Source organism: Penicillium macrosclerotiorum (genome assembly GCF_028827735.1).
Source record: "Penicillium macrosclerotiorum strain IBT 26536 chromosome Unknown utg000007l_segment0_segment0, whole genome shotgun sequence".
NCBI classification, from domain to species: Eukaryota; Fungi; Ascomycota; class Eurotiomycetes; order Eurotiales; family Aspergillaceae; genus Penicillium; species Penicillium macrosclerotiorum.
In genome coordinates, this window is record NW_026643086.1 from 1,697,184 (window position 1) to 1,720,252 (window position 23,069).

Genomic DNA, 23,069 nt, shown 5'->3' on the forward strand with positions numbered 1-23,069 from the left:
CGATGGGCGCATAGGTTTGGATCCTGGTTTCTTAGGAGGCTTTGGAGAGTTGGTGGTGGGTAGAGAGGTGTATGGTTGGGAATTGGAAGGTCGTTAGAATGTCTGTTCGAGCAATTGAAGCAGTATGAGGAAGTATGAAGTGGATGGAGATGGGTGGGACCGTCCCATAGCCCCGACCCTCACCTCCCCGCGGTAGCTACGTCAGTGAAAATAACACTACCCAAAGTAAGGAGTCGGAGGGTCCACCTTTTCTGCAGCCAAGATGGTCTCTGACTTACTAGTACCAGATGGTGAGTGCGATGTGCGCAGGGCTATAGAGAGGTTGCCATGGCTGTTATCCGACACACTTTCCATTCACTGTTAGTAAACAGCTGCTACGGCGGCACGTCTAGAAATTAGCAAGGACGGAACTCGTCTAGGATCAAATCTCATTGATGGGGGATATCAAAAGAAGTAAACATCGACACAAATCCAAAGCAGACAACTCCCGAGTCAGTCAAGCTACCGAAAATATCTCGACAAGACAGATACCGGCAAAGGTACCATATGTCATGTCCAGCTCATCGAAGACTTGCTACCGTTAACCCCTTTGCCCGTAGTTCCTCCCATGCACACCGGAATCATTTGACATCGCGCGAAGAAAGACCAAAAACACAGAAAAGAGAAAGGGAGAAAAAGAAGAAAACAAACATCAATAGAGGGGAGCAGAGGAAGAAAAGAAGTGGAGGACCACGTCTCTTCGACCCTTACCGCCCTCGGGAATTTGGGGAATTGTGGGGGGAAAAAACACACAGAAAACAGAAAGCAGGAACGGCAAAAATCCGCTCTATCTCACGCAGATTTCTTGGATATCTCGTTTTTCTTTTCTGACGCCTTCATTGCTTGCGTGCCGTGGTATCAATCAACTCAAGAAAACGACCAAAGAAAAGCAGAAAGGTGAAGAAAAAGACAAAAAAAACACACTGAAGACCGAGAGACACACGCTGGAAACAAATCAACCAAAAGGGTATACTGCTGTAAATGGATATTTTGGGGGTTAACGCGGTGGCCCGATAGGGGCCGGGTATCCAGAAGTAGAATTCGAAGTGCTAGGGCGACCACTGTCAAAAGAGGCGCGCGGGTCATGCTTGGGGGTCATGTCACCCGGCGCCGTACCGAAAGGAAACTTGGTGTCAAAACGCGTCGGCCAGCCATTGTTGCTGTTGCTGCTCTTGTGGCTGTGCGAGCTTCCCAAGACCGGGACGTCGTCTTCCGGGAGGTTAACCCCGGAGTCATTCCAAGGGTTGCGGTAGCCACTGTCCCGCGACTCCATAGAGACGAGCGACGCCTTCGAGGCGTTGCTGGATGCGTGCTTGAAGAACGACGCTGGCGACGCGGAGTGATTCTTGCGCCCAATGAACGAGGAGAAAGACGAGATGCTGCCGGGCTTGCGAAGGCGCTCGAAGATCGAGCCACGCTCGCTGGTCTCGTCAGCAAAGCTGGGACGAGTCGGTGAGTCAGTCACCAGCGGGGCCGGGGCATGTTGCAACAACTTCGAGTCGAAGAAAGGCAGAGACTCTTCGAAGGAGTCCGACTTGGGGCGCGGGATGGCACCCTTGACAGTATTGGCATCCAGACCGTGGGCAACCAGACGGGAGATCAAAAAGTCGATGGCGTCCTTGAGACCGCCAGCATTGTTCCGAGTGTAACCAAGTACGACACGATCTTCTGGGGCAGGCTCGGGCGACGACGAGCCCTCTTCCTTAGATGGAAGATCGGCGGCCGTGTCAAGGTTGATATCCACCTCATACTGCTCCTTGAGTTTGGTGCGAACGTCCGCAAAGAAGTCAGGGGACTTGAAGTATTCCCGAAGTTCCGCGGAACTTTGAAAATGCAACTCGTGGCTTTCCGGAACCATGCCCAGAAGAGCATCAACAGCCTGGGGAACCTGGTACTCGGGGCCAGAGATGGTCACAACGTCACTGGCAAGCTCGGTGCTGGGAAATTCGATCTTGCAATTCCATTTCTTCTCCAGCTCGTCGATCTCGGTCATGCGTGCCAACAGCTCTCGGTGGTAGAGGCGGTTGATGACGACTCTCTCCGAGACGTACTCAGCGTCCTAGCAGATGTGAGCAAGATATTCCCAGAGTAATAGATATCGAAACAAAGACTTACCACTTTCTCAACCATGTCCATGATCTCCTGCTTGACAAGGTCAAGGCTTTGGGCATTACGGGCAGGAGTTCGACAGATAACATTGTCAACCTTGATATCGTCGTCTTCCTTGCCCATTCCACCCCGGTCCATGGCATTGGAGAATTTGACAAACACTGAGTACTTCTTCATGATGCGCTGGATGTGCTGTCCGCCAATACCAATGATCCGCTTGTGGTACTGGTCAGGGACATGGAAGGAGATGGAAGCTGGCATCTCCTGCTCAACAAGATCAAGACCATTCTTCGTGGACTCGTATTGGTTACCGCAGACATCGATATAGAAATTGTACTCGTTGAAACCGTCAAATATAATTTGAACGTTGCCTAGATTCTGGGTTAGTGTCGTATTCACTGCCTAAGCCACATTGGAACAAGAATGTCATACTTTGGCCCATGATCTTGTTAATCTTGCCGTTCTTCTTGCCGCTGACAAACTCCTTGTGCTCGTTGGCCAGCTCGATCTTGACTCGCATTTGGTATTGGCTTCGCGTGACGAACGGAATCTGGTTCACAACGGTCATGGCCGCTTTGACAGCATCGTCGGATCCATTGATGGTGAAAGTCAGGTTATCAAAGCTGACCTCCGCTTCCGAGTTAGTGCAGATATCCGAGAGCATAGAGCGGACATCTGCAGTTGAGGGGGCACGAATGCCACCTTGGGCTGGGTCGGGTATGATGATCCACCAGGAGGCACTATAGAATTGACCAGCCTGAAAGAAACCCCCAAGTGCATTAGTACGCATTCCGGAACAGGGTTCATGAACAAAGAAAGACACACCAAAGCCATAATCTCCCGCACGGTCCGCTCAACATGCAGGACCTCGGTGCCCTGAATCCGAACCAGGCCACGCTGGCTGCCCAACTGTGGAAAGAGGACGTAGGATCCGTTCATTTCCATCACCTTGCGCACCTTGTCCAAGCGGTCGAGTAGAATGTTATCGATCTTGCTCGAGTTGACCACGACATCTTTGACGAAGATCTTTACTCCCATCACCAACTCCCGCAGCTTCTGCTTGGCACGAGCAATTTGCTCGGGCGTCTCACCCGTGATGTATACTTCATCTTCGCTTCGACGATTCGCACCGGGGGGAGTGTAGCCGAAGATTCGTGGGAAAGGAGGGGGAAGTAGATGGCGGTACCGGTTGCAGCCTCGATCAGCTTGATATTCTTACGGGTGCGACCACAGACCAAGGTGTGCATCGTCAGCTCCAGCTTGATGGCGTCCACATGCCGTTTCAACTAATGGTGGTTGTCAGTTGAGTTCCGGTCCGAAGTATCCGCGCACAGAGAGACCCACAATTTGATCGATCATGATCAGAACCCTCGTCTTCGCATGTTCCGAGCTTTCCATGTCACCGTAGATGGCCACGCGAAACCGTTGTTCCAAGCCATTGTCAGATGCATAGCCGTAGGATGAAACGACCGCACTGTCGGCATCGTGGAGTTTTGGGGTCAGTAAAAAAATGTCGGTGCCGGTGTAGGCAGCCAGTGTATCCATATGCTCGAGCACGCTAGCTCTAATGCCCTTGGGGGATCCATCCATGATCAAATGCATGTCCACGTCGACAGTTGCGCAGCGCTGAGAGGGAGAAATGAATGATTAGCAAGGGATGTTCTCGTAGCAGGGCCTTGTTCCTCTTGGCCACATCCCGGTGAAGCGGGCGGGCCGAAGGGAGGAAGGGAGGGGAAAAAAAAAATTCATCTACGTACCAGCATGATGGGGGTATCATTCAAAATCTTCGCTCGCATCTTCCGTACTGTTTCTCCATCGCCGGTCACACAGACATTGGTGACCAAGCCGTTCGGGCGCCGCTGGAGGGAGGGCACCGCCTTGGGCTCGGAGGAGGTCAAGGTGGCCTCGATGCGGCCCCCGCTGGATTCGGTGATCTGGCGACATAACCTTCGCAGACCTTCGACGTTGCTGGTATGTACCGGCAGCTGGTGCACCGGAGTGCCTTCGGGGGTGGCCTCTGGGAAGGTCCAGCGCTGGAGGGCGTTGGGACTGGCGTGGAGCACATCGTCAACGTCGGGGCCGGCGAGGGTGGAGGAGAAGGGGACGTTGAAGGACAAGTTGACGGTCGGGTCGATGCTGGTCGGCGGCGTCATGGGCGGTGCCCCGTGTGGTCGGCGAAAGGCCATGTCGGTGTGAGGTCTAGACATGCCGAAGGTCGGTGTCATTCGTTCCCAACCATGACGGGCCTGGCCCGTGAAGTTGGAGATCTTGTGCATGACCAGAGGTCAGGAAGGGGAAAACACTCTCACCCCGATTCGATCGAGGAGAGGGGCGTAAGAGGGAGGAGGAAGGGTGGAGGGTGAGGGTGTTGGAGAGTGGAAAGTCCAAGGCTGCCGTTCGACAGGGATACGGAATGGCGCTGTGTGGGCGGGTTCGGGAATGGTGGGAACGAAGATCGATCGATTCTCGGCCAGAACGGACCATCCGCCCCGGAACCCACGAGCAGAAAGAACAAGCCTCGACCAGAAAGAAGTCAATGGCCCCGTCGAGTCCGGTGAGACTGGAGAGGAAGAAATAGAAGGGGCGAGCGAAATGGGCGAGTTGAGGTTCGAAGTGCGAAGTTGACAGGGCCGTCAATTAGGCGGGTCACTGTCATTTTCTCCGAGAACCTGGGTTCCCGCTCACGGCCATCGATTGCGTCGCTGCGCTTCTGATTTTGGTATGTCGAGTCTAGCTAATTGTGATGGAACTTCGTAGGATACTCCGGTGTGTCTGTCTACGTTTCCTCGGAAGAGGCCCCCCGACTTGTCCCCTTCGTACCCGCTAGATCTCTAGGTCGATCGACGTCGATCGAGGTTCTATATAGTAGGTGCAAAAGAGGTCTACGTCCACGAGATCCCGCAGGCGAGACCGCGATCAGGAAACAATCGAGGCCTTGATTCAGGCCAGATCATGCATGCAAGCCCATCGTTTCCGAATATGAAGATGAAATACGGTGCAGCAAACCCCAGTCTGTACAGTGGATTTTCCATTGTCCAACTTTCAACCGCAACTCCAGCTTTGTCCTGGCGTAGGATGTGCCAGGATGTTCTGTCACGGACTCCCTTCCCCTCTCTTTTTCTTTCTCTCTCTTTCCCTTTTGTGGTTCTTTTGGTTAAGGGGTTGGGGGGATTTAGGAAAGAGAGGGGGAATCTCTGCGCGTTCTCGAATCCACATTGCCAGCACTGCCTCGCTCGCTGGGAAGAATGTGGCCGATCCGGCAGAGAATGCCCGTCGGCTGGCTCGCCAGGGCGCTAGGCAGGTTAGATCCAGGCCCGAGCTGGAGCTCCACTGGCGTCAGCCCAGTTTGCTCCCTGGCATCACCGAAGCTGTGTTGACGGGGAATACAAGTCGAGGTTCCGGCAGTGACCATCCATCCGGGGCCCGGTGGACCTGGGATGTGCGGTTTGGGCTTGGGGAATTCCCATCGCGTCTTCAGACCGTTTCCATGATCGAGGTCACGTGGAGAGGGGATCTGCCTGTGCGGTCGTTTTGGAAAGACTTAGGTCTCAAGTTCTGCAGGCTGCAGGCTGCCTTTTGCAGGTCCTCGATGGTCCATTTGGAACCTGCACTCCTGCTCCCCGGATGCCCGGTTCTGGTGTTGGAAAAGGGATCAGAATAGTCTTGGCTAGGATCCGGTCCTGATTAGCCCTGGTGTCAAAGATCCCCCTCCCCCATCTGGAGGCGTTGGCCGTTGGTCGATCCAGATTCCCAGCTTTACCAGCTTTACCAGTTTTACCAGTTTTCCCAGTCCATGAAAGATATCTGACGAGTCGGTGGATCCCGAGTCCTTCCGTCTCCTGCGTACGTCGATCAGCTCATAGGTCGCGGGAAATCGAACCCTGTACGACGCCGGTATCTGAACGATCCACCCCGGGACGCCGTGGGGGGAACTGATAGGACAGCCCGGCTGGTCCGGACACGCCCCCGACCATTGATGCGGGCCCCGGCTGAGGTGTCCTGGTGTCCTGGGATTCTCACTGGGGAGAAGAAGTCAATGTGAAACCGATGACGGGCGGAGGTAGGAGAGGTGGGAGAGGTGGAGGGGGACGTTTGTTGGGCTCGAAGAGTCTCCCGCTGTGAGTGATGAGAGATTGGCTTTCGTCTGGTCACACTTCGCCCCAAAGGTAGACAGAACGTTCCTATACTCCGGGAGATGTACAAATTGGAGAAGAGTCACCGCAACAAGTTTTCTCATGTTCCTTGACTCTGAAGAAAACATATCCGGTTGATCGGTCCGTTGGTCCTCCGCCATAGTCGCCGATCTCCCAATGCCAATATCCCCAACCTGGTCCCTTGGAGCTCGTCGTCCTCCGCCATCGGCCATTCGTCACTTGGCCCCCTCTGCAAATGGCCCCCCGTCCTGCAGCCTCGGCCGCTTCATGCTCTGGTCTTTTGTGTCCGTTGCATTCTCCACGGGCCTTGTTGGGCTCCCCTGAGATCTTCTTGTTCATTTTTGTTCATTGCTACTCCTCACCATCTAGGCATTCATGAACCCCCGCCCCTCAACACGTCAGCCCAACCCGAGTCCCATATCTACTGTAGATATACCTTATACATTGAAGCCCCCAGCGAAAGCGAAACTGTTCCGCCTCGAGCAAAAGACAGAGAAAAAAAAAAAGGAAAAAAGAAACAAAAACAAAAAGGCGCAGGGAGCTGAAGTGGTCGACGTCATTCTCTCGTCTCTCGTATACAAAGTGGGTCAAACTGCCCTCAAAGAAACTTGACCCCTCGAAACCAATTCCGACTGGACGGACCGCCAGTGGTCACTTTGGAAAGCTGACCGCAGCGGCTGCGAGCGGCTGCATCCCCAGCTTTGGAAAAGGCCCCCCTCATAGGCGGATCAGGTGGGAAGATTGGGGGCAAGCATTGGGGAGGGATTCGATGGGGAGCATGGGACGTGCGGAGAGTTGGTTCTCTGGTTCTTCAGTTCCCTCAAATCGGAGCCGAGAGAAATTGGTTGGTTGTGATGTGTACTATGTACTAGTAACTAGTAATGTTAGCCTGAGGATCTGAAGCTGGTCTCGGAGTGTACGACAAGCTCAACCCTAAGTCCACTGTTTTATACGTACTACCACTGGGAGGCTGTCAACGCACAGATTCGCCCCACCTCCCGCCCAATGAGGGCCAGGGCGGATGTGATATACATCATCGACATCGTATTTGATATCGGGGACTTGGGTTTATAGAATGGTGCGTTAGGGCATGGATCATCGTGCACGTTTTAAGCGGATGAACCCGATCGAGTATATATCACATCCGCCAGCAGGACACTCCATCTCATTCAGCCCGAAGGATCAACTAGAATCAATTTCAATATTATCCTTTATGAATTGCTGATGAGTCCCCCCCCCCCCCCCCCCCGACCCTTTAGTGGAGATTTATGATGCATCTTAAACAGTCCTCGGCTCAAGTGCTTGCGCGGTACCACGTTATCCATTGATCACACCTGCAGACAGAAGGAACGAGGACACCACCCATCCATTATTCATGGTGGCTGAGACTATATATATATATATGTGTGTATGCTTTTTAACGACTGCGACTAATGGAGATAGCTTTGGAGAGCAAAAGTCTTGTCATCACCCAGTATGTGATCTCGATCACACAGACTGCAAAAAGGGAGGTCTTCCCATATGTCACAGCCCAAGGGCCATGTTGAATATTCCATGGTGACAACCATGGACCGTCATAAAACCTGCAAACAGCTACTGACGATGCTCGTCTACAAGCAGAGTCGTTTGACACACTGTACAATGGATTTCTACCATATTAAAGCCAGGGAAGAAGAGCACAGTTACTGCTTGATGAACACTAGCACAGCCCGGGATTTCTACGCAAAAGTATTTCAGAACAAGAAGAAGATTTAATTCCGATCAAGACATCAAGATCAAATTCCGCACCAGAATAAAATACGATATGGATAATGCACCGGATGCTAATGCACAGATCAAAAAGAAAAGAAAAAGAGAACAGTCCGTTAGTAGTGTTGCTGGGGAGCGCGCGGAGCCGACTCGCCCGGACCTTCCAACGCCATGCGATTTCCTTCATCGCCTTCGTAATATCGTCGCTCGCGGACGTAATACGGCCGCTCAATGTAATCCCCCATTTGTCTGTCATCTAGATATACGCTCACTTCGCGGCTAGGTCCACCGGGGTGAACGCTGCCGACGCGTTGGACAACTTCGGGGGGCTCTTCATACCGAGCAGGGGCGGGCCGTACACTCGCTGTGCGAATGACTCGCTCTGGAGCATATGCACGTTCCTCGACGTATGCGGGGTGACGGGGAACATATTCGGCGACCTGGACGCTGCCACTGCGAGCGTATGGGTCATGGCCCTCCAGAGGAGCAGCGTATGTTCTCTCGCCAGTAACAGGGCGAGCGTAGTCCGAAGCTACACGCCTGTATACTGGCTGTGGGGGAGGCATCTCCTGTACGTATCTTCGTTCACCATACGGGTCCTGCACAACAGATGGGGCACGAACGCTGGCAGTGCGAATAGGAGCGCGGTCATCATACAACTCAGGTTTGTGTTGTGCTCGAGAAATCGGTCTTGGGGGAGGTGCCATAGGTGGCATTCTGGGTGCCGGAACCATTTCAAAATGATTGCCATGCTCATCAACGACGAACCTGCGTGTAGACGCAGGCGCAACGCGCGCCGGGGGGAAGTCCTCGTAATATGATTCCCGGTAAACAGGCTGGGGGGCATCGTCCACAGCTATGTAGCGGGGGCCATAGGAAGGAGCTTCTTCATAATATCTGGGGCGCTCTTGTAGCGGCCTCTCCATAACTGCGTACGATGCGGCCCGCGTTCCACGAGGATCGGTTTCAATGTACTCCCGGGGATACTCAGACTGCCTGGCGTACTGCATACTGGCGACTCGTCGTAAGTCTCCATCGTCACGAACCGGTCGTCGAATAGCTGATCGAGAGACTGTGCGGACCGGCGTTTGATCGACAGGGACCATCGAATAATGACCAACTTCATACGTGGGTCGTTGTTGGCGTGAGTGTTCATGCCTCTCGAGTGGAATGGCATACTGGGGGGATGCGATATCGATAAATACCGGTCGTTCTTGAGGCTGACGGTCTCGGATCACAGCGGGATCATCAGCAAAGGGTGGCGGAGAAACTGGCTCCTCCTTAATGTATGTTTCAGGGAGGTCAGCATTCTGCCCTTTATTAGATGAGGAATGGATTTGGTCCCCTGTCTCGTGCAGCTTCCTTCTTTTCCGAGATGTGAGATGAGGCACTGGTGCATTGGGACTGCCACGGGTAGAATCAGGATCTGAAAATACTTGCCCAGGAGCCTGGTCAAAGCGTCGATCTCGAGGCTGCTGAACTGAGGGAAGCTTTGCAGTTGCCAAGGGCGAGACTCGTGACGGTCGAGGAGCTGCCGGAGAAGTGATAGAATTCTGAACCACCTTCATGTTGTTTGCAGGCGAGATAGTCTGCGGTACCACTTGGGTTCGATCGATGTATCCACCCCGTCTGTCACCAATCGCTACGTCGCGCTCATACTCTCTGAGATCGATAGGCGGGGCCACTGGGGCTGGTGGAGAGTATTCTGGTTCTTCCAAAACGTCTGCCTGCTGTGCCTCATGTGACTGATGGGCGGTATTCATCGGTATGGGTGGTGGCTGCTGGTTCTGAGAGTAGAGGGCATGCTGGTCATAAACAACAGGGTAAGCCTCCCGCATTTCCTGGTCAGACCCAGGTCGGTTCAGAGCTTCAAGTCGTTGTAATTCATCTGCGTAATGATCTACCGGTACGCGCACCCCCGGGTCCACGGTTTGAACCTGGGACGGCGGAGAAGATTTTTGGTTTCCTCCAGCTGGCTGAGGCGAATCAGGAGCTCTACTAGAGTAGAAGGAGTTGTCGTCGAAGGAATCGCTGGGCCCATTCACTTCAGATGGGTCACTCAACGAGACCGGTCGCACGATCTCCAGCGCCCTATCTAAGACCTCCGATACGTTGAAATCAGGTTTAGTGTCTTGGATGGCAGGTTTCTGTTTTAGCTCCTGCTTCCTTTGCTCCAACTGATCACGCAACGCCCTTTCCACTCTCTGTCGCTGCAATTGGATCTCGGCCCTAACAAGATCATCTGACTTGACCAGAAAGATGGGATCAATCTCTGATGTGGTTTTGAGAGGCGTGCGGGTGGATGAGGGCGCTGTGTTTGCGGAGGTAGTAGGTGGCGCATTGCCAATCGGTGGGGGAGCCTGTAAACTGTTGGGAGACTGTGTGATATCCATCCAAGACGCACTATCGGCTAAGTGCCCTCGAGGTTTGTCTTTTGCTACCTGCAGCGTAGAAAGCCCATTCTGGCCATACCGCGTGTCTGGTTTGCGCACAAACTGCTGGGGGACCTTGAGACGTGGGTGAGAGCCCGCAAAAATCTCATCACTGATCCTCAGAATGCGCTCATATTCCTGTACTTCATCTGCAGTGATTGGCGCCGAAGCGGCCACTGGTCCTGTTGGTAGGTGAGTGGTGATCCCATGAGCTGTCGCCATGATACAAGCGAGCTTGATGAAAGGGGACTGGGGATCAAGCTGGAGCAGCTGCTCTGGGGGGTGAGTAGAAGGGCTACTGAATCAAAATCAGCTTCATGTCACATCAAGAGACTGAGCGACACAAATCTATGATTTTGTGGGCTCTAGATCATCAAGAAAATGTGAAAACGAAAGAGGAAAAAAGTTGGCGACGGTGCTTGTGACGATCCGCTTTGGCTTTTCTGCCGCTAGGAACGCTTAGGTAACCGCGACGTGGTGCTGCGCCAATCACGGGGAAACGTGGGTGTGTGTCACTCAGATTAGCCTGTTTAAACAGTTCCTTCGCGCTTGCTCCTTCTCCTTGCGCGGTTCTGGTTCCTCCATGTCTCGCGCCTTGCCTCGCTTCACAGGCCGTCAATTCTCTCGTTCTGCCTTCCTTGGTTCCCGAATTCCAACTATACCAACGATCTTCCCCCGAAACTCGCGACTTTCAACAATGGCCACCACGAATGGCGCAGATGGCACCGGTGACTCACGACCGGTGTTCTTCTTTGACATTGACAACTGTGTATGCAAGAGAAAAGGGGAGCCTAGTTTCTTGAAATATCTCACTAACGTCTGTTTCATGTTGCAGCTCTATTCTAAACGTACGAGTAGCGAGCCACCTCTCGGACAGAACCACGGTGAAACTGATCATTGGGCTTAGAGTGTAACATTCACGATGAAATGCAAAAGCTGATCAGTGAGTTCTCCCCCATGATCATGCGACACGCTCCTCGGCTAATCGTCGGTACTCTCGATATAGACAAATTCTTCGTCAAGCATCTCGACCTTAATACAGAAGATGCGCATATGCTTCACCAGAAATACTACAAAGAATACGGTCTTGCCATTGAAGGCCTCACACGACACCATAAAATCGATCCCCTGGAATTCAACTACGAAGTTGACGATGCTCTCCCGCTTGATGCCATCCTGAAGCCGGACCCCAAGCTGCGCAAGCTGTTAGAGAGTCTGGATACCACCAAAGTAAAGCCATGGCTCCTCACTAATGCCTATGTCAACCATGGGAAAAGAGTAGTCAAGTTACTGGGGATTGAGGACCTGTTTGAGGGTATCACCTACTGTGACTATGGCCAATTGCCATTGGTTTGCAAACCAAGCCAGGATATGTATGCCAAGGCCGAGAAAGAGGCCGGTGCTCCTAGTACTGAATCCTGCTATTTTGTTGGTATGTTGGTTCGCTATCTGCCACGTCGCCCCCGTGGCAGATATCATATCCTCGTCTGAGCGGGAAATGCTTTTTACTGACCACATCAATGCTGCATAGATGACTCACACCTGAACTGTAAGCATGCGGAAGCGCGGGGCTGGACGACTGTCCATTTGGTTGAAGCTGGTTTCCCCGTTCCTCGTATCCCGGCTTCGAAGTACCTGATTTCGAGTCTCGCCGAGCTGCGTGTTCATTTCCCGGACATTTTTAAGCCCGAAGAAAGCGTTTAGAGTATACGATGTGATGCATGCGTGACGACGTTTTATTTTGGTAGCTTTATAGATTCTTGGAACAGTTACGGGACCCCATAGGCTACTATTGTGGATTGATGTATATAATTTTTTTGATGCCTTTTGTGTTATGAAAACATTATGAATAGAACGAATAGATGCTTCCGAAAGACACTCAGTCCCAGTAAACAGTCAAAAGCCTGACGATTGCTGTTACCTTAACTCTGCAGTTCGAGTTCAGTGAGTACTTTGTTGATGCCTCAGGCATAAAGATCGCCCGCGCGTGTTGCGGACCTCCTTTACGGAGTAGCGCTTCCCTCGTCACCTCCCACCTCTCACTCAACATTCGCCGTCCAGTGCTCACATGTTCGTGAGATCCCCATACCCACGATGTCTGGCCAAGAGATTTCTCCTGGCTCGGTGATCACCTTGACCGATGGACGACAGGCTACTGTTCGTTTCTTTGGGAGCACCCATTTCGCACCTGGAGAATGGATAGGTGTTGAATTGACCGACGCCACCGGAAAGAACGATGGCGCAGTCCAAGGAGAGCGCTATTTTGATTGCGAACCAGGATATGGCATCTTTATTCGTCCAACGGCCGTGGGTGCGGTCCTCGATCAATCGGAGCAAGAGAGTAAACAAACCACAGCAACCGAACGAAATGCAGCCTCCAGCAGACAATCCATTTCAGCCGGCGCACGAAAACCGGCTGGTTTACCTCCAAGTGTTGCCAAGCGCCAAAGTACCAATGCGATTGGAACCCCTACTCCGGCTCCCAAGATGACAGCTCGATCGTCCATGAGGGTAATGTTTTGCCAAGCATTAGATTTCAGTTGCTCCGCTGACTATTGTTTACAATATAGTCACCAACAAAGTCACCAATCAAGCAGCTCACCACAACCTCCACAACTTCTGGTCGCCCCTCGGTTGGAGGGGCACCGCGCACTTCCACGGTAGCCCCTAACCGACCTCGACTGGCTTCCACCGCCAGAGCCTCGATGGGACAATCGACTGTCCAACCCAACACGTCCCGATTCTCCCGTTCCTCCGTGTCAGGCCCTTCGCCAAGAAGCTCGAGACCAGGGTCACAGACCGCGATCTCGAGCGCAGGACCGAGCGCAGGACCTGGGTTATCTAAGCGTCCCTCTTTGCGGAAAGCTTCTCCCATAAAGGCCTCGGATGGGGGCGAGGCTGGTACAGGTGGACCATCGGAAGAGCCTACAGATGCAGAATCTCCCGACACAGGAGTCGAAAGCCCTCAAGATGAAGAAGCTGCCCCGACATTGCCCCCTCAGCCAGCAGCCAGGCCTCCCCGACAATCCCTGCCGGCAAACCGATCGACTGGACCTCGACTGGGAGCTGCAGGGTCAACAACACGCCAAGCACCGGGTGCCGCAGTCGTCCGGGAGCTAGAGGAGCTCCAGACCAAGCTTCGAGTCCTTGAGAAGAAGCGGGCTGATGATCGCGAAAAATTGAAAACCTTGGAGCAAGTGCAAACCGAGCGTGATAAATTCGAATCCGTCATTCAAAAGCTGCAAGCCAAGTATCAGCCACAGCAGATGGAGATGACAGAGCTTCGGAAAAAACTCAAAGAGACCGAAGGCCGCCTTGAAGAAGTAGAGCGGATGCAGGCTGAACACGAGTCGCTCATGGAAATGGCTGCACTGGACCGAGAAATGGCAGAAGAGACTGCCGATGCTTTTAAGCACGAATGCGAGGCCCTCCGATTGAAATTGGAAGAGCTTCAACTAGAAGTCGAGGTCTTGCGTGAAGAGAATGAGGAGTTTAGCCAGGTTACAAGCCCTGAAGAGCGCTCTAGTCATGGGTGGTTGCAGATGGAGAAATCGAATGAGCGTTTACGTGAGGCCCTTATTCGCCTACGAGACATGACCCAGCAGCAAGAAGCAGATCTCAAAAGCCAGATCAAGGAACTGGAAGAAGACCTTGAAGAATACTCCGCTGTCAAGTCTGACTATGAAGCCGCAAAAGAGAGACTCCTGGTTGCGGAGACCAATGTGGACGATCTCAAGCAGCAATTGGAGACCGCGCTTGGAGCCGAGGAAATGATCGAAGAACTGGCGGACAAGAATATGCGTTACCAGGAGGAAATCAACGAGCTCAAGGCTGCTATTGAGGATCTTGAATCCCTCAAAGAGATTAGTGACGAGCTGGAGTACACCCATATCGAGACAGAGAAACAACTTCAAGAAGAGATTGACTACCGAGACGGCGTCTTTACCGAGCAGATCCGAAAGATTGCGCAGCAAGATGAAGTCATCGAGGACCTGGAGTATACACTGTCTCGTTTTAGGGAACTGGTTACAAATCTACAGGCCGACCTGGAAGATATGCGGGCGTCTCAACAGATTTCTGAAGCTGAGGCTACCGATTTGAGTACCCGGTCGCGAGCCATGATGGATTTGAATATGAAACTCCAAGCATCAGTGTCGAAGGCCCAGACAAAAACCATTGATGTGGAGCTTAACCGAATGGAGGCAGAAGAGGCTGCACAGCATCTCTCGATCGTGAAGCTTTACCTCCCCGAATACTTTGAAGAGGAGCGCAACTCGGTCCTAGCCCTTCTTCGCTTCAAGCGTGTTAGCTTCAAGGCAACCGTAATGAATAACACAATTCGCGAGCGGATTTCAGAGCAATCATCAATCTCTACTTACGATGAGGTGTTTGATGCTCATGAGGTTTCCGAGCACCTCCTGTGGATCTCGACTGTTTGTGACCGGTTTGTGAGCTTTATCAGTGCTTGCTCTCCAGAACAATTTACCACCACAAAGGCTTCTCTTTTCGAGATGGAGCCAGTCGAACGTACCCTGAATTTCTGGATTGAAACTCTGAAAAAGAACGATATCAACATGAAGAAGTTCGCTGTCGAGCTTCAAAGGTCCATTGCATTGCTAGCACATCTGGCGGAGACCAATCTTCCTCAGACACCTGAGCTATTTGCAAATGAGTTATGTATGCGTGCAAGCCTCTCCCAGTCGTACCTGGATCACGCTGCAGCGGTCATTGCACGCGTGAAATCCTTGATCCAGTCCAAGCTCGGAACCCCAGAGGAAGGAAACGAGGAGGATTCATTTACCTTGAAGCAGCTCGAGGCTTTCGTTTCACAGACCAGGGGATATAAGGTCGCCATGGGAAAAATATGTCGTGCGCTCGATGATTTGCGTTCTAGGTCTCTTGCACTTTCTCAAGATTCTGATGAACCTTTCAAGAAGATTGAGATCTTCACCAAAACCTTATCAGAGCTGGCACGGAAATTGGGCGGGAACATTGTGACCCTCACCAGTGACGAGAGTCGTACCGAACCATATACTTTGCACGAGGTGCTCGAGACCATGTCGCAGGCTATGGCAACAGCCTCGCAATCCTCTGAAGGCTCCACAGAGTCCGACGATCCTTTATCGTCACTGATCAACAAATTACGTGAGATTGGAGCGTATATAGAGGAGTTGGACTCCATCTCAGCCGATCTTTCTCGGACCATTGAATTCGAGAGGGGTGCTTTCCCTTGGATTTCCCGGTCAGAGGAGCTAAAGTCTAACAAGACAATCTCTCCAGACGCTGATGAGGAGATTCGGCGCCTGAAAAATGAAGTCCACGAGGTCTCCACTGCCTTGGGCGTTAAGGACAATACTCTTGAAGAGCAAGGCATTAAGATTGAGCTTCTCGAATCTCGTATGCGTGAGGCCACTAAGAAAGCGTCTCTGGTAAAGGACTTGGAAGCGAAAGTTGAAAAAATTCAAGAAACTGGCTCCGAGCTCGAGAGAACTGTTGAGCGTCAGAAGAAGGAGCTTCAGACCGCCGAAGCTGAGCGCGATGAATTCAAGAACCGTCTTGAGAGGATGAAGCGTGTGTCTGGAACCGCAGGTGTGGCGACTACTAAAGATGGCCTCGTCATTGATAATGAGGCCTCCTTGGCAGCGATGCAAGAGAACGAAACTCTGCGTGCAGAGGTGGATAGCCTGCAAGCAGCCGTGAGGTACTTGCGGGAGGAGAACCGTCGTGCAAATTTACTCGACCCATACTCTGTTCAGCGGTCAACGGATATGCATGCTTGGTTGGATGCACCTCTCTCCCGCCAGGCCTCCACTACCGAGCAAGAGAAAATACAGCGCACTGCTCTGGAGAGTCGGGACATCCTAAATCATCTCCTCAAGCTCACAAAGGAGGCCCGTATCTGCGATCTGAAGTCAACTCTAGCACCACCAGCCAACAGCGACAACGGCGATGCCGCCCGTACTACATGGCGTGCATCAAAATCTCGCCTCCGATATCAAGTGCTTCAGCAACGCGAAAACCTCGAGCACTGGTCCGAATGGCGCAACGACATTGTACACCACGAACGTGAACAGGAACGCCTCGCCGCAGCCAAACGAGAACGTGCGTTGCGTGACCGCCTCCCAAAGCATGCGCACAAAGCCTCTATTGAGTTTCCTCAGGGTCTCGGCCACGGCATGATGGGCCGAGCGTGGCAGATTCTCGGCATGCAACAGAATCATAGCAAGGCTGCGTCAACGAGTGGAACTGGACCAGACGGCGTGGAGATCGTTTCCACCGACTGAGTACTTCGGCGCTTTGTGAGAGTTTACCTGTATAGTATAATCTTCATTTCTTGTTCCTACTTATGCGCAGTCTCTTGATTAGATACCCTCTCTGCGCACCCCGATTTACATACCATATTGTGCTTTCGTCTTTCTTTGGCTTTCCTGGATATACATTTGTAATGCTCGTGACAAGCAATATGATATGATGGCTTTTTAGAGCTTACCCGGGGGGTTAGACTCCTTCAGCCTGCAAATCAAGTGTGCCAAACCTAGAGATCTATTGACGTCAGTCTTGTCTGACTGGCACGATCCTGGCGTCTATCCCGACGCACGCGTTGGAGATGATCGGCGTTTCCAATCGTAGGCCGCTCGAAGTCAACCAACACTCGAAGCTCAACGGTTAGTAACGGCGTGATTGTGACGTTGTGACGGCATGGATGGAGATAATTCGCTCCTTTCTTGTGCGCCTGGGGCTCAACGTTACGTCACGCATCACCGGCGTCAATGGCGAAGCTGTGCTTACGACAGGCGGCAAGACTTTTTCTCGATCTTTGCTCTCTCGTTGTTCCCCGTGGTTTTGTCTAGAATTTATTATTGAACTGATTCATTCTTTGGGGTGCGTTAGAAAGAAGAATGTCATAGAATCCATTTCTGACGGTTATATATATGTCTGTAATTTCTCTAGGATAGTCTAGGCAGGAAAATCTATATTCAGTATCTTTGATAATGTCGTGAATGCTACTTGACGAATCCGGTTCTAGACCTTCTTAGGTGCCCTACGGGCTGGACAGATCTAAAAGCTGGAATGGACTTCACTTAAATTCAACCATGAACGAAGGGATCACCTAAAGGCCTAATTACCCTGCTATTATCCAAAATACAAAAGCGTGATCAGGTAAAAAAAAAACCAGGAATTCAAAGGGGGTATTTCGAAATCAACAAGAGACGAGTGTAGTAGAGACAAGGGTGTGAATGAAACGAAGGACTGGATTCAAAAAGAAATTCCAAAAATCCTGGCATAAAGCCAGAAAATTAAAAAAATAGAAACTCGGTCTATAAAGGACCAAGAATTTGACAGTCTAGTTATGACAGGGCTAGAAAGCAATGCCAATCAGGGACTTCCGGTATCGATTTGGATCATCTGGATGAGACATCGGACTCGGGTTCTGCTGCGGCTGACCTTCAAAGATAGTCGGATAGCAGCGCCCTACCTCAAGATCATTTTCTCCAGTTGGGAGAGGGCCGCCAGTCGGAAGAGGGCCATACAATGAGGCACGCAGCGTGGTTCCGTTGCTGAATGTGCTGGAAAAAGAGGCATTCTGTCTCCGAGTTCTAGCGCCACCAGTGATGGTGGTAACCGTTGAGCCGACAGTGGTGCCACTTAGTGTGCGGGTTCTCTCCCATTCAAAATCCTTTTCGCTAGAAACTGAAAGTGGTTTGGGAGAATATGGCGGTTTGATTGGAGAGAACCATTGGCTCACTCGGTTCGAAAGCGGCACCGAGTCATTCGTCTTGCAGCTCTCAGCAGTAGTGGATGGACGACGCAGTGAGGAGATCCGAGATGGCATCGTCCGCGAGCTAGCTGAGGACGGAGAGTCCCTGACTTGATACTCATCGGTCAAAGACTTCTCATCCGATGGAGTTCGAGGAGTTGCTTCAATCGAAGACATTTCGGTGACTTGAACGGATACTTCAGTATTGCTTTGTCCCGACGTCGACCGGCCATGCGTGCTCTGCGTGCTCTGCGTGCTCACGGATGCATTGTGCATGGTCGGGATTTGAGGCACCGGGGGTATCATTCGAGGATGGAAGTGATAGGTTATGGGCTGACCAGTCTCAATCGGATGGACGATAGAGAAATGTGGGATGAGAGCACTGGCAACGCGAACCGGCCGCGGTCGTTGGAGTGGAGGCTCCACGTTAGCAAGAGCCCCATCATCTCTAGCCTTAACAGGTTTGCGGGAGACTGAAAACCTCGCATCGCTAGACACACAGCGACGCTGACGTGTTTCAGCTGGAAGGAGGGCGGTTGGTGGGGCGGCCAACGCTGTGCGCTGGATCTCTTCATCCAGTTGAAACGAGTCGAATCCAGGAAGATCCGATAGCCGATTACCAGATCTGTAAATGCTCAGTTCCAGAGGATTATACTTCTTTGAAAAAGTTCGAGGCTGGAGGTAAACCGATTGCACGATGCGAGGTTGGGGGTGATACGAGTTGACTACGCGGAAGTCCGAGGGAGCGCTGATTTTCAACGGGAGGTTTGTTTGTCGCTTCATGGAGATGCTTGCCCGGTGAGGTGCCCGGGAAGCATGTTTCCGGTCTCCGATCCACGATGCCAACGAACTCCGAGGATGATGATGAATCTTCAGACTTGAAATATTGTCATCGACAGCTAGCTGCATCGGCGGAACAAGATGCGGCTGGTTGTAGCATACTTTCATATCTCGCTCGGCGCCTATAAGAATCGGAACCAGGATAGATTAGTTTGTGATCATGTCGCTTTCGCTGAAGAAACCGGAGAAGGTCAAGCCCTAACACGGAGATGCGTGGTAGAGATATCTTGGGTTCAACATAGCCCTGAGCTCTTATGGAGAGGACTCGACATTGGGGAGGTTGCATCGATATCCGAAGAGGAGAAGGTAAGGCATTCCCTCACGGAAACGGCGATGCCAGCCTGAGCTGAAAATGACTTGGGTTGTGTATATATTGCACGTACCGTTGTTGGTCGTGGGCCGGGACTGCTGGTCTTGTTCAGCCGAGGACAAACAATCCCAGCATGACCGGGCCCAGCCGGCGACGAGGGGTCTCTCTTGCTCAGAAGGGAGCGTCATGGCGGCCAGCGCTTTCTCCAGGTCGATTTAATCCATCGCCTTCACAGAAGGCGGGTGTTGAAAGGGATAAAACAAAGAAAACACAAGAGGGAAAAAAAGAAAGGAAAGAGAAAAAGGGCAACAAAAGAAGGAAGAAATATGGCTGCACGAGAGCAGACACCAAAAAAAGAACAGGCAAAAGCGTCGTACGAGACGAAGAAAGGAGCCCCTCGCCTGGACTTCCAACACTAACAGAACAAAATCACCCTCCCGCGCGACCAACCCGATATGCAGAACGAGCTTGGTGACTCGTCCACGGACAATCCTGCATGTCGGCCATTTGGGGCAAGGCAGAGAGGGTGAGACGCTAAGGAAGCTACAGGAGCTCCAGTGGCGGGATTCTGCTCTGCAGGGCCAGCAGGACTTTGCAAGACCACGAGAGCAAAGACATGCCCACGATGTTGTCATGTTGCCATGTTGCCGAGTTGGTCCACCAGTCAGCCTGTTGGTGATGATCGGCGGAGTCTCACGGGCGCCTCTCATTCGTCGGATTGCGGCAGAGTTGTCACATCTCTGCTTATCACCAAGCTCGTTGTGTTCGAGAATCGGGTTTAGCGTGCGACGGAAGTGAGAAGTTGGGCGCGTAGCAAAGTATCACCCCAGGCACGAATTCAGGAACCGAGATTTTGGGTTGGCTGTTGGACGCTGTCGTGTTTCAGCAGCTCATTTCCGGAGCTCCTTCAGGGGGGAGGGTTGGTCCATCGCCACTGGCAGCAGATGCAGTCGAAAAAGTATGGAACATGCTGTATGTAGGATGATGCATGGATGAGGGGCAGGAGCGTGCAGCAGGAATGGTGGAGATGAAGATGAAGATGAAGATGCATGGAGGCGGACTAAAACTACGCTAATCATGTCCCGAAAACTGAGACCCGGAAAATGTGTACACTCGACAGCCCTATCGATTCCATACATTGTCCTCTTCCAACGTACTGTAGGTCCATCGCGTCTCGGAACGAGTCTCCCCCCGATATGTCCCGTGCTCTTGATGCGCTTGATGCTCTTGATGCCCTTGATGGGTCTGATGGGTCTGATCCTCCTGGTCCACCTCCGGGGCCGGCGGAACAGACTCCGCGGGGGCCTCCCTGGTCGGAGCTTCGGCCTCAGCTTCCTCTTCGATTGGCTGGCCGGACGGTCTCCTAGAAAACGAAAGAAGGATTAATGAGACAAGACCCTCCTAGCCAATAGATCATCAAAACACCAGCACTTACGAGAATCGTCGGGGTTCACCTCCAGCCCAGGCTGATCCAAGCTCTCGTTGCGTCTGGGCTCGGTCCTCTTCCTCGGCATTACGATCCTCAACTACGAGGTCGACCAGCTGGCTACGATGTGAATGGTGGGAGCTCGTCGAGCTCGCATGACGCTGCAAGGGACCGGGAGCGGTCGAGCTTTTGCTGGACCGTCGCGAATTGTTCTGATTTCGCCCGTCGCTGCTGCCCGACGCTCGACCTTTGCGATGGGAACGCGACTTTTTCACATCACCCCCAGCAAAGGAGTCTTGCTGATACCCCCCAGGACGAGACAGTCGCTGGTCCCGAGGAACTTCATGAGCGGTGATGACCGGATACTACTATTGGTTAATATCCAAATTATTTCTCAAAAGAGCTGGCCGATGGGATAGGGATTCGGTTTCACGTACATTCCAGTCGCCAAACTCCAGCGCCCGAGCCTTGATGAAGAGTTGCTCATCGTCATCGTCCAGTGTGACCTCAATTTCACTATAAGAGCGATATCGCTCGTTGGAACCGCGGCTGCCTCGTTCATTCCTGCTGGAACGATTACTGGATTCACCACCTGCCAGCAAAGGAGTGCGGCTACTAACCTCACCCGGCTTGCTAGCCTCGCCGGGCTTTGGAATCCAGTATTTGGCCTTCCCACCACGTTCATACCTCATACCGTCCATCATTCGCTTCACCCGCGAATGAGACTCCGCATGCGCGATGATGTTGTCGCCAGAGTCAAAGATTCGGTAATCGTAACTATCCCCACGGAACGTGATCTTGGTGTCCTCCACCAAATCTCGAGGCCCAAAAGCATCGCGTAACGCATACTTCATCGGTAACCGCGCGGCAGAGATGGTTGGGTCGGCGTAATCATGCCACGAGAACGCATACCAGTGCGCAATGGCAAATATGGGCATTTCATAGCATATCAGAGCATCCTGAATAGCGGCAGCCAGGTTGTCAGGGCTGTATCCCGCAACGCTGCCAAGAGCTCCCAACCACTGCAGGATCGAGAGGAAGAATCCTTGCCAGTATGATGCAAAGATGATTAATTTGATGCAGAGGAATTTGGGAATCGGCCGGAATGGGGTGAGGTCGTCGTGCAAACACACCCAAAACATGGCGAGAGAATATAGACTAACGGTGACGCTGATGTTGTACACAAGACCCGTCCAGAGATAACCGGAGGTAAGGCTCAGGTATCCCTCTTCATAAGTATCTGTCGCCTTCATGATAATCGACACTAGGGCTAGGATCGGTTTCAGCCAAGCATACTGCAGAATGCCGCGCTTGACAGCCAGGAAGGTGTGGGGATCGGAGATATCGATTTTTGGCAAGAAGTGATTGAGTGGCCAGGCATGCGACACGGGAGGACGACCATGGGCCATAATGATGAGAGCTCTTTCTCCACCGAGGAAGTTGATTAGGAGCTGGAAAAATGTGTAGATGGTAAATGCCTGCCATATATCAGCCAGTGAGATACCCCTCATCGTCAACAGCTTTGTTTGTGTGAAATACCTCGTAAATGTCACGAATAGGATCTAGAAATTGAGCAGCTCGAAGCGATACGATACTGGTCCATGACGATGCGGCATATATCGGCACCCTGCACGAATATTAGCATTGCGCTTGTTTTTAACTCCCCGCCCCCTGAGCTTTAAGCTGCCACTGAAAACTGACATCAACAATATGCGCACGACATATCGCTGGAGAAGGGGCTTGCGATAATTTTTGCTATAATGAGGAAGCTGATTAGAACGTGCAACCTAGGTCGAGGGCACGGATAAAGTTGGTACATTTGAAGCCATATGGACCTATTAGGCAAAAAGAAGTGTTAGCTCTGGACTCTAGTTTAACCACAAGCCGGCATTAATGAAGCATATGAGCTTACACAAGAGATAATAGAGAAGATACTAGAGCTGAAACGCCTGAAGTAATGATGATTGCTTGAGCTAGGCTCGAGCCAGTACCTCCACCGACGGGTGCCTTCATGATCTCGGAGGGAAGCTGTTGAGACGCGGGCCAGGGAGAGGGGAAAAGAAAGAGGTCGCGCTCTCAGAAAAGACACTGCGTCAAATCATCAAGTCATGTCGTGAGGTCTGCGAAGGCGAAAAACATGGCCGCCTAACTCGTGGCAAGACCCGGAGCTTGTTGTGAACAAAGATCGCGGCGGCGTGTGTCCCAATGACGATCTTCTCGTGACACCGCCTTAGAACACCCGCATGATTTC

At 52.2% G+C, this 23,069-nt stretch overlaps 7 protein-coding genes across 7 annotated transcripts; 3 read left to right on the forward strand and 4 right to left on the reverse strand.

Moving 5' to 3' along the window:
• Nucleotides 1-1,036: 1,036 nt before the first annotated feature.
• Nucleotides 1,037-4,424, reverse strand: N7462_007446 (KH domain protein; the record flags this gene model as incomplete). The annotated part of the gene is made up of 7 exons (XM_057079164.1): nt 1,037-2,098; nt 2,155-2,519; nt 2,581-2,905; nt 2,974-3,204; nt 3,240-3,434; nt 3,493-3,774; nt 3,906-4,424. 7 exons carry the CDS (start codon nt 4,422-4,424, stop codon nt 1,037-1,039), a joined length of 2,979 nt encoding a protein of 992 aa, XP_056931834.1.
• Nucleotides 4,425-7,823: 3,399 nt separating this feature from the next.
• N7462_007447 (uncharacterized protein) lies at nt 7,824-8,057 on the forward strand (the record flags this gene model as incomplete). The annotated part of the gene is made up of 1 exon (XM_057079165.1): nt 7,824-8,057. One exon carries the CDS (start codon nt 7,824-7,826, stop codon nt 8,055-8,057), a length of 234 nt encoding a protein of 77 aa, XP_056931835.1.
• A 110-nt stretch (nt 8,058-8,167) lies between these two features.
• Nucleotides 8,168-10,705, reverse strand: N7462_007448 (uncharacterized protein; the record flags this gene model as incomplete). Its single annotated transcript, XM_057079166.1, has 1 exon — nt 8,168-10,705. The coding sequence occupies one exon, from the start codon at nt 10,703-10,705 to the stop codon at nt 8,168-8,170; it is 2,538 nt and encodes an 845-aa protein (XP_056931836.1).
• A 475-nt stretch (nt 10,706-11,180) lies between these two features.
• N7462_007449 (putative pyrimidine 5'-nucleotidase) lies at nt 11,181-12,187 on the forward strand (the record flags this gene model as incomplete). The annotated part of the gene is made up of 4 exons (XM_057079167.1): nt 11,181-11,252; nt 11,319-11,331; nt 11,391-11,915; nt 12,015-12,187. 4 exons carry the CDS (start codon nt 11,181-11,183, stop codon nt 12,185-12,187), a joined length of 783 nt encoding a protein of 260 aa, XP_056931837.1.
• A 390-nt stretch (nt 12,188-12,577) lies between these two features.
• N7462_007450 (uncharacterized protein) lies at nt 12,578-16,767 on the forward strand (the record flags this gene model as incomplete). The annotated part of the gene is made up of 2 exons (XM_057079168.1): nt 12,578-12,994; nt 13,054-16,767. 2 exons carry the CDS (start codon nt 12,578-12,580, stop codon nt 16,765-16,767), a joined length of 4,131 nt encoding a protein of 1,376 aa, XP_056931838.1.
• A 1,076-nt stretch (nt 16,768-17,843) lies between these two features.
• Nucleotides 17,844-19,580, reverse strand: N7462_007451 (uncharacterized protein; the record flags this gene model as incomplete). Its single annotated transcript, XM_057079169.1, has 2 exons — nt 17,844-19,204; nt 19,466-19,580. The coding sequence occupies 2 exons, from the start codon at nt 19,578-19,580 to the stop codon at nt 17,844-17,846; spliced, it is 1,476 nt and encodes a 491-aa protein (XP_056931839.1).
• Nucleotides 19,581-20,514: 934 nt separating this feature from the next.
• N7462_007452 (OSTA/TMEM184 family protein) lies at nt 20,515-22,831 on the reverse strand (the record flags this gene model as incomplete). Its single annotated transcript, XM_057079170.1, has 7 exons — nt 20,515-20,755; nt 20,828-21,183; nt 21,256-22,296; nt 22,358-22,445; nt 22,520-22,573; nt 22,636-22,653; nt 22,731-22,831. 7 exons carry the CDS (start codon nt 22,829-22,831, stop codon nt 20,515-20,517), a joined length of 1,899 nt encoding a protein of 632 aa, XP_056931840.1.
• Nucleotides 22,832-23,069: the final 238 nt, after the last annotated feature.